At 40.9% G+C, this 10216-nt stretch overlaps 1 protein-coding gene across 4 annotated transcripts; it reads left to right on the top strand.

Annotated features, from left to right (window-relative positions):
• The first annotated feature begins 667 nt into the window (after nucleotides 1-667).
• On the top strand, nucleotides 668-8840 carry LOC133954815 (uncharacterized). Of its 4 annotated transcripts, none has more exons than XM_062389306.1 (9): nucleotides 683-933; nucleotides 2668-4843; nucleotides 5342-5435; nucleotides 6150-6330; nucleotides 6684-6698; nucleotides 7125-7208; nucleotides 7743-7813; nucleotides 8017-8152; nucleotides 8241-8840. In XM_062389306.1, the coding sequence occupies exons 1-9, from the start codon at nucleotides 856-858 to the stop codon at nucleotides 8262-8264; spliced, it is 2859 nt and encodes a 952-aa protein (XP_062245290.1). In that variant the 5' UTR covers nucleotides 683-855; the 3' UTR covers nucleotides 8265-8840. The 4 variants fall into 4 exon arrangements, with proteins under 4 accessions (XP_062245291.1, XP_062245290.1, XP_062245288.1 ...); XM_062389304.1 differs by having other exon boundaries at nucleotides 687-933; nucleotides 5321-5435; XM_062389305.1 differs by lacking the exon at nucleotides 6684-6698 and having other exon boundaries at nucleotides 688-933; nucleotides 5321-5435.
• Nucleotides 8841-10216: the final 1376 nt, after the last annotated feature.

Here is a 10216-nt window from a genome sequence, read left to right as displayed (position 1 = left end):
ATGCTTAATTTTGTTGCTGTATGATGTTGGTGTAAGAGGGACTCACTCAAAATGCACAACATAGGCTATTTTCATTGTAATTTCAGTAACAGTGTCGATCAATGATAGTTTCTTGACAACAGTGTAGCTACTATGGCTCAGAAAAAATATTTAATAGGATCAATACCTTGTTCGGTTTGGTCTTTTTATATAATTTATTTGTATGATGGTCCATTTAATACACAGAATATCACCTGACAGTAACAATAGTACTTTCTTAGAATGCATAGATGCCAAATTGTGATAGATCTTTCGATCTTGCGTGTGAGTATTTATTTGATAGGAGTGACAGTTGATTGACCTCGTGGATCAGGAGGATTATACGGCAGACCTGATGTGATGCTGTAAATCATGACTGTTACATTAGTGGGGTTCATGCAGATGTTGCATTATTAAGTTTTTATGTGTTCTCGTCATATTGTCTCAGGTGTAATGGATCAGTTTCATTGACTGACATGTGGATAAACCTGCTTATTTGCACACCACTGAAAATAAAACGACAACATGGCTACAAATGATCATTATTCAACGGATGTGACTGCATCTCCACCAAAGGGTGTGTTTGTTTACAGATATAATAATTTCTTAGTTAGGGACACGATGTTCCCTAGCATGGCGTTGGCTGTATGACCCAGGCGGCCAATCCCATGAGCTGTTGTTCAGCTGCAGCCAATAGGAGCAGCTTTAGTTGTGAGGCGGCGGTGGGAAGGGCAGACATCGGTGTGCAGCAGACCTGTGTTTTCCACGTTGTTTTGAGGATTAAGTATTTACAGTAACGCTCCTGGTTGACATACTGGTGCAGAAGGTGGTGTGTGGATGGGGGGAAACAGCCATAGTCACCTCTCCCGAGAAGAGGGGGAGGCAGGCGGAGTAGCTTTTGTGAAGGGCATCCGGGTGAGTGGAAGCTCCAGGAAAACTTCGCATGGGATTTAAACTGAGACTTTATTCCAAAGGGTCACGCACACACTGCACCCACAGCTGCATCAACACTGACTGGTGATCTTCAGACTGTGAATAGTTTCTAATCGTGATCAAAAGCTGCTTTTTTAAATCTAAATCAAACAATGAGACATTCCCAATTTATATCTGCTTCATTAAACTGTAATCTTCATGGATGAGGCATCATTTTCTCAATTAAACTGGTTAATAATTGTAATATTCCTAATAATAGCTGGTAAATAATTGTCTTTATTTCCTCACAGAATCTTATGTATATTTTCTACATCGTCTGTATATTTGAATTTAAATTTCTTTACCTTTTTTAAATATTTAAAAGGGTAATTGCTGGAACTTAATTAAAAAAAACTAGAGACAAACTCAGGACACTTATAGAAAATAAACCATTCATCTTTAAAAGACAACATTTAAATATGATATTATTATTTCATACGTGCTGCGGTTTAGTTTTTTCCAAAATACTTACACAAGACAAAAGAAGCATATTGAAATGTGCTTTAAAAGTTTCAGCAATCATATAGTTATTATAGGGAAAGTTCTGTAACTTACATTGACCTCTGTCAGTGACATTGTGCTCTGTCAACTTGTTACTAGAGGAAATATGAGCTTGTGCTTTTCTAATTGTATAAAATCATTTGTTTATCTAAGAATAACAACATAACATTGTTATTTTGCCAATAAGAGAAGAGAGTTTTATGTTTTTTAACAATCTTGACCTGAACAATAATCTGTGTATTTTAGCGTGTTAATCGTTCAAAACCTAATTTCTTTTGATTATTAAAAAACTTTTTAATAGTTGTCTTTAAAATACTATTAATAATATTTAATTTTAGGAACGTAATATATATCCCTGCATAGCTAAAGAAGGATTATTATTAAGCATTTTATTGGATTAGCTTCATGTGTTGTGAAACTGTAATTTCCAGTGTTGAGCTGTGTTTGTTTCTGAGCCTAGTTTGGGTCAGAAAGTGAGTTTTCAGTGACAGAAACCACAGCTTTCGACGAAGTAAATATTAGATCTAGGTCATGGATAGATCAGGGATCATTGACTTAAACAAAACAGAATAAACACATCATTCATTCGTAACAATAGTTTCTATTTTACCCCTCTGATGTTATTTCTATCGTGTCTTGACTCGTACAATATTAGTTTGTTTGTGTCACACGTCTCGACAGCAACATTTTTAGAATTAAACAGCTTTTATCTACACTTACTCCATTACATGTCAAATTCATGCATTTAATAATTCAGCAAAACTACAAGTATAGAGAAAATTTGCATCAAAGTATAATCTTATTGAAAAAGTTGAAGTCAATTCTAACCTTTGCAATTTAGGATGGAACCTTGATATCAAGGCAACCCCCATATATGCTCGCAACCTATCACGAGTCAGTCTCACTTGACAGTCACGACATTTTACCCCATTTTTTTACACTTCAGTGTGATAAGAAATGGGGCTAAAATGAGAGAAATTGACTTTGAGATAAGTTTATTTGACAAATAAATAAACATTGCACATTTTGTAACGTGTATTGTACTTTGTAGAGGTGCAGGAATTACTCGATTCATTAGTTGAAGGACAAAAAATGAATTGTTCACTATTTGGAAAATATACGTGATGAGCCCAGCAGGTGGCGCTCACCACAATACATTTGTGTTTTTCTCTCCAGCTGTCGGACCGAGTCATCAACCGGATGAAACAGCCTTCAGTGGTCAGCCCTCAACTCCCACAGAATGGAGTTGCTCCTCTACACTCACCTGAATCACCAGCAGCCGCTCCGGCCTCCGCCCCCTCAGTTGATGACATGCTGCCTCTCCTGACACCTCCTCCTGCCTCATTCATCTCCCCTCCACCACCTCTTCCTCCTCTGGAAGCCCCATCCAAGGCTCCATCACTGGAATCTGCTTCTCTTCCTCCGCCTGTTAAACTAGTGCCTCCTCCTCCTGTAAAGTTTCACTCCCTTCCTACGACTTCTCTGGAATCTGAAGTCGTAGCCCCACCTCCTCCTTTATCCTCTCTTTCTCCACCAGTGACAACAAATGTGGAGCCTGCACCTCCTCCTCCTCTGGGTCCTCCTGCAGCGGAGCCAGTCGTTCTACCTCCCCCTGAACCCCTCGTCATAGCACCAGAAACTCCATCTTCTACACCAACTATTGCAGAACAAGTCATTGAACCTCTTGTCCTTCCTCCACTTGTGGAGTCGCCCCCAGCAGAACTTTCAGCTCCATCTCTGCTCTCTGAAACTGTGAAACAACCTGCTGAACCTGCTGCTGCTGCTGCTCCTGCTGTCAAACCTCTTGAAACTGTCGTACCTTCAACCCTATCTGTTGAGGCAGTTCAACCTCTACCCACTGTTGAACATCATCTTCAGCTGGAGCCTGTAGTCCTGCCTCCTCCGGCGGAAGAAGTGACTCCAGCTGTGGTTTATTCTCCACCTCCATGTGAACTGGTTCCATCTCCTCCAGCTGAAGAAGTGACTCCAGTTGTAGTTCCCGTTGTTGATTTACCTCCTCCAGCTGTAGAAGTGACTCCAGTTGTGGCTCCAGCTGTTGCTTTACCTCCTCCAGCTGTAGAAGTGACTCCAGTTGGTGCTCCAGCTATTGATTTACCTCCTCCAGCTGTAGAAGTGACTCCAGTTGTGGCTCCAACTGTTGATTTACCTCCTCCAGCTGTAGAAGTGACTCCAGTTGTGGCTCCAGCTGTTGATTTGCCTCCTCCAGCTGTAGAAGTGACTCCAGTTGGTGCTCCAGCTGTTGATTTGCCTCCTCCAGCTGTAGAAGTGACTCCAGTTGTCGCTCCAGCTGTTGATTTACCTCTTCCAGCTGAAGTAGTGACTCCAGTGTTTGCGCCAGCTGCTGATTTGCCTCCTCCAGCTGTAGAAGTGACTCCAGTTGTGGCTCCAGCTGTTGATTTACCTCTTCCAGCTGAAGTAGTGACTCCAGTGTTTGCTCCAGCTGTTGATTTGCCTCCTCAAGCTGTAGAAGTGACTCCAGTTGTGGCTCCAGCTGTTGATTTACCTCCTCCAGCTGTAGAAGTGACTCCAGTTGTGGCTCCAGCTGTTGATTTGCCTCCTCCAGCTGTAGAAGTGACTCCAGTTGTGGCTCCAGCTGTTGATTTACCTCCTCCAGCTGTAGAAGTGACTCCAGTTGTAGTTTATTCTCCCCCTCCATGTGAACTGGTTCCATCTACTCCAGCTGTCGAGGTGACTCCAGTTGTGGCTCCAGCTGTTGCTTTACCTCCTCCAGCTGAAGAAGTGACTCCAGTTGTGGCACCAGCTGTTGATTTACCTCTTCCAGCTGTAGAAGTTACTCCAGTTGTGGCTCCAGCTGTTGATTTACCTCCTCCAGCTGTAGAAGTGACTCCAGCTGTGGTTAATTCTCCTCCTCCATGTGAACTGGTTCCATCTCCTCCAGCTGTAGAAGTGACTCCAGTTGTGGCTCCAGCTGTTGATTTAGCGACTCCCTCTCCTCCTGCTGTGGCTCCAGTTGCTGATTCTCCACCTCCACCTCCTCCCGCTGAATCTGTCACTCCAGCTGTGCCTACAGCTGTTGATTCTCCACCTCCATGTGAACTGCTTCCACCTCCTCCAGGGCCAGCAGCTGCCCCCCCTCTTGCTCCAGAGCTCACCTTCGAAGAGCCCTGCCCGCCTTGTCACTGTGTGGAGCTGGCCGTTGTGCCGGCTGATGCACCACCGGTCAGTGACCCTTTTGTGGAGCTTCAAATGCCAACTCTGTCTGAGCCACCTCCATGTGATACAGCTCCAGCTCCTGAAGAGTCCGCCCCCATACTGTCTCTGCCCCCTGTTGTTGAGGATGAAATCGTCTCAGTGCCTCCACCTGCAAAAGGTAAGTTTGATATCCCCTTGTGTGACGTATTCATGTGCCCGTAAAGGTGTGTGGAGGCTTGTCAGAGCTCAGGGGGACAGGTTTGACACCTGGTAGCTCGGGTAGCCCATAGGAAGGCTTGATTCCCCCTGCAGCAGCCACAGGTTAGTTTCTGACCAAGCCCATTGCTGTGTGTCTTCCCCCTTTTACTCTTACTGTGTAGTCAATAAAGGCAAAATCCCTATAAATACAAAAAAAAACACGTTCACACACATTCCTTTAGAATCAGTAATAAAATGATTAGATATTTATTCTGACAGTTTATATGATTTGTGATGTTTGTCTTGACAGGCTCATTGAAGAAAAAAATGTTTTTAATATTAAGTTATAGCAAACGATGGAGGTTTTGCCAGAATTTTTAAATATGAAAAATGATATTCCTGCTCAATAATAATTAAAAACTAAATCCCTGAAATTCTTCTTCGCTGTGACAAACAGCGTTGCCTGTTTCTCCTGAAGTGGTCGAGGGAGAACTGAGGCAGAAGATCCATGAGGAGATGCACAGAAGTCTGGAGGAAGAGATCAACCAGAAGCGACAGGAGCTGCTGCTACAGTAAGGACGAGGGGGTGGGTGCGGATGTAGTGTGTAGTAAGTAAATCCAATCTACGCACAATTTTTGTGACCACACTCCTCTGTAAACATGGTAAAATAAATACATAGTCATGTAGAACAAATTAAAAGTTAAGTCCTCAAAATGTTTTTGAGAAAAGCAGCCTCATCATAAGATCTGCTGAGTAACTTTCAATCATATTATCACATGATGTTCATCAGACTTCTGGTACTCATGTATGTTTCCTTTGAAAGTTGATGTTCATAGTTCATTCTTAACATTGGAATCAGCAAATTAATTAACATTTAGTAATTTACTGTCAAACTTGGCACTTACAGTTAATCCTTGAATAATCTTCTGGTAAAAAAAGAGTAAAAATAGCTTATTTAAATTTCCCTGATCCCAATGTGACGTCTTCAAATTTTGTCCAACAAACATTCGGAACTGCAATATTCTATTTCACAAGGCAAAATAAACATAACAGAAATTTGTCTATTTTGAGAAGCTTGAACCAGCTAATTTTGTATGTCATTCTAGTTCAAATTAGTATAATAAAAATGACTGACTGTCAAAATGACTGCAGATGAATTTCTGATCAACTACTCCAGTGATGGACTGAGAGCTTCAACTCATTTTATATATAAACTGGATGGAAGAGGCATTGGGGTCACAAGTAGAAACTGTTCTGACATGTGATGTGTGCGTCCAATGTGCAGACTGGTGGAGATGAGAGCTCTGGCTCAGTTGGAGGCCACGGCTGCAGCTCAGGCTCAGGTGGAGGAGCAGGTGAAGAAGACACTGGGGGCGGAGAAGTTGGCACAGTCGGAGAAACTGACGGAAGCCATCATGAGGGAGCGAATGAGGACGGAGGACCAGAGGCTCATGGTGCAGCTTTATGTAAGCAGAAAAAACACATGCATGTTATTTAAGTGCAGTACTGTGCAAAAGGTTTAGTCCATGAAATTAATACTTGAATGCATTAACATGAAAAGGGTTTTATCTATCAATCAGCTTCATACAAAACTGCAGCAAATAAGACAACTGTGACCAGCCGCTGAGTTAAAGCAGCTCCAGGTCTCCAGTAGGTCTTTAGAGAACATGATCTCTGTGGGGCTGGTCTGCTTCAGTATCCTATAAATATCTTAAGGTCCTAAAACTTGTGCACAGTACTGTGAGTGTGAGGATCTCTTGTAAATGTGCCCCCTCTTACTGTTCCTCTTTCTCTTTCTTGCCCTGTCATCTTGTTCCAGAGGATGGAGGTGAAGGTAAGGCGGGAGAGAATGCATGTTTTAATCTTTCACTTTCATTCTTCTCTAACTGAACTCCACCAAGCTCTGTTTCCATGGAGACTTGTCCACGGTGGCAGCGCTAAAGGTTTCAGATGAGACAAAACAACAATAAGCACAAAAGAGAGATGGCACATATAAGAAAACGCTGTTGGTATTAAAGCAACACTATGTTACTTTGCTGAGCAGCAGCAGCCACAAGTAGACATTATTTATTTTGGTTGGAATCTGAGCAATTAATTAGTTTTCATTAAAATATGTTGAGTACATGCGGGGACACCAACTTCTTTAATTTAATTTCCCCCTGTAAACTATTCGAATAGGAAAATTGTGAAATATAGAGTTTGATTGTAAATCCTGGTTTTAGAAGTTTTCTTGATGGTATTAAATTGTTTATGGACACAGGCTCATCAGCTGGATGAGAAGGAGAAAGCGCTGCAGAAACGAGACGCTGTCTACATGGAACACATCGCCAAACTTGAAACAAAGGTAAATTCACTTTTTTGATACTCATTTATTCGAAGCTGCATGGATCAGTTTTAACCACTAGGTGGCGCTGTTGCCTAGATTCATGTTAAACTACAGTTAGATTATTACATTGTTTTAGCAGAGGATAATAAAGTGTAAATAGCTAAATAGGTGACTCATGTTGATGTTTTTAAATAAATTAAAATGTTAGAGAGCTTTGACTGACTTCCTACTTTGAAATGTGAATGTTGTTTCTTACTTTATCTCTGTGTATATTTTAGTTTTAACTCTCTGATTTTATTCTATTTGTGACACACCAAAGACAGCTCTCCGTTGCCTTGACAGATTCTTATCTTATTCAATGATTTTATTATTTAGAAAAAATAATAACAGCAGTTTTTACGTTTTACCTCCTCACCTGTGCAATTACTTATAAGTGTTTGAACAAATTAATATGTAAATAGGAAATAAAATAATTATATGAGGGTTTTTTCACATATTTTGTTTCGTATTTGATCTGCAAGGTGATGTGTGTTGTGTTTACGTCTGTGACAGTGCACTGAGTTTTATAAAGTGACGGCAGAGAGCTTCCAGAAGGGCAAAGAGGAGACACACCAGCGGTTTGCGTGAGTCACTGATGTTAATACTGTGTCTACAATTGACTTTGGAATGAATGTTGTGCTTGGTAAGCTTACAGAGTGCAGTGACCTGTGCTACAAGTTAAACATTATACATGAGACAATGGTCTAGTTTGTCCATTTGGTGACATTAACTGCAGTACCAGCGTGATGTTTGACATTTGCACGTCTCTGCCTCTTTGCTCTCTCAGGCGTTTCGACAGGCAGCCGGTGTGTGGAGACCTGCAGAGTCAGATTCTAAAATGCTACAAGGAAAACACAGGGAAAACTCTGTCTTGCTCGAGCATAGCCTCAGCCTACATGCAGTGTGTGGACAACATCAAGAAAGTACGGCTCTGCATATACTGTCACATTTGACTTTTTCATTATTTTCTCTTTTATTATTGGTTTTAACTTATTTTCTCTCCATCTACAGAACAAGTTGAGCACTGGAGGTTAACATTAACCAAGCGATGAAGACGTCTGACATATTTACTGCTGCAGTGAACAAATGATGAAGGACTGAAATCTACAAAGAGATGGGTTACAGAGAATACAATTTAAATGGAAATAGAAAAAATATCAAAGTGACTTTTCTGGTCCGGTACTGGTGTCACAAAGACACAGAGTTTCATTTACCACTTCATGTCTGGGACCTTGTTGGTTCTTGGAATCATCCTTGACAACACCACATCATGACAGGAGGATATTTCTCAGTGATTGTCTGTGTTAACAAGGCAAAACATAACAAAGAAGCATTAGAGTAAAGTTAGCTGCACATGGTTTTCATTTTGAGTGTGAACACAATATATTTGTATGAGAAGCAGTATATACTGAATATGTATGTGTGCCTTGGAGCTAGTTATCAGACTACAGATGCATGAGAGAACTGTTAGAGGAGCAGAGGTGTGATATAACAAACATTATTTGCTTGTTAAAGTTAATGTACCTCGATGGATTCAGGGAATCTCCACCTTCAACTTCTCATTCTCAAAGTCTGGTGAATGCACAAAATAATAAAAAGGCTTAATGAAAATGTTTTGTTGGATGAAAAATTATTTTCTGCACTTCGCAGCTTGAAAAAAATATATAATGTGGGTGATTGCTTTCTGTGATCGATTCAGATGAATTAAAAGAAACAAGTTTAGTGAAAAAAAGGCAAATTTAATAAGCTGAAATAATGTAAGGGTTGTTTTTTACATTGGTACTGTGACTGAGAAATGATCGTTGTTGGGTTTCGTGCAGTCATTCATGTTCCTCAGAGGATGAACCCTAATGACTTTGATGATCACTCTGAATCATTTAACTGTAGTTCCCTTCAGCTCTATGGAAAGTTTTAGCAGTGAGTGTTATAATTTTCCAACCTGCTTCTTCATTATTATGATTCAATCTCAGTCACTGCTGTCATGAGTGTCATATCCAGACACTCATGGCAGCAGAGTGTGAGTCGTCAACTGGTGATTATGTGTCAAGGGTTTTGTTTACAGGTTGTTTTTACTGTAAAAATCATTCCAGATTTACTGTAATACCCACATTCTGGCTCCTTCAGGGAAATTCCTTTTGATTCTTTGCTCAGGTAGGGGGCGACCTGCTCTCTTCTCACTGCTGTAGCTATTCATGTCAGTGGTTGTAGAACACGTCACAGAAAGGATCATGTGGACTGTGTTCCTTCAGATGAATGGACAGAGAAGGTGAATCTCACAGACTGAATTGGTTGTGGAAGCTACTGATCTAGGACCTGTATGTCCATCCACTCTAAGGTTTCACTAACTGACTGTTGATGCCTCCTCTCAGCTCCAGAGGTTGCTGCTCGTTGAGGGATTCTGTTAAAAACATTGTATTTAATGGAAGATGAGATGAAATTAGTAAAGTAACAATCAGCAGATTAATATGTCTCCATCAGGATTTATCACAACAGTTATTAATTTCAACAATGTGGTAAGTAAGTTTGGGAAAACACAATTAAATGTCATATTTAAAATTGTATGCTTGAAATAATGAAAAGAAACACCATCCATCGATCCATCCATGCTTCATCCATCAATGCATGTCCCCCTCCCAAGCCATGTTTTCCTGCTTTTCCCCAAAGATCCTTGGGCGTTTTCTCAGGCCTTATGGGATATGTAGTCCCTTCAGCGAGTTCTGAGTCCACTCTGGGGTATCCACCTATACACAGGAAGGTCCCCCAGGAGTCATCCTGACTCAATGCCTAATGTATATGTACTTTTTAACTAAATTTGGTAGATTGTTTGCAAATTAAATACAAGGGCTTGGCTTTGTTGTGCTCCTGACAGAAACCTATTTGTTGTTTAATTAGTTTTTGACTATTTGCAGATCTGGGGGGAAGCCGGTCTTCAGAGTAGATATTTCATTCTCTGAAATCTTTGCAGTCTGATAAACATCTTTCTGTGA

Source organism: Platichthys flesus, chromosome 6 (assembly GCF_949316205.1).
Source record: "Platichthys flesus chromosome 6, fPlaFle2.1, whole genome shotgun sequence".
In the NCBI taxonomy this organism is placed as follows: Eukaryota; Metazoa; Chordata; class Actinopteri; order Pleuronectiformes; family Pleuronectidae; genus Platichthys; species Platichthys flesus.
This window is presented reverse-complemented; position numbering and strand designations above follow the sequence as displayed.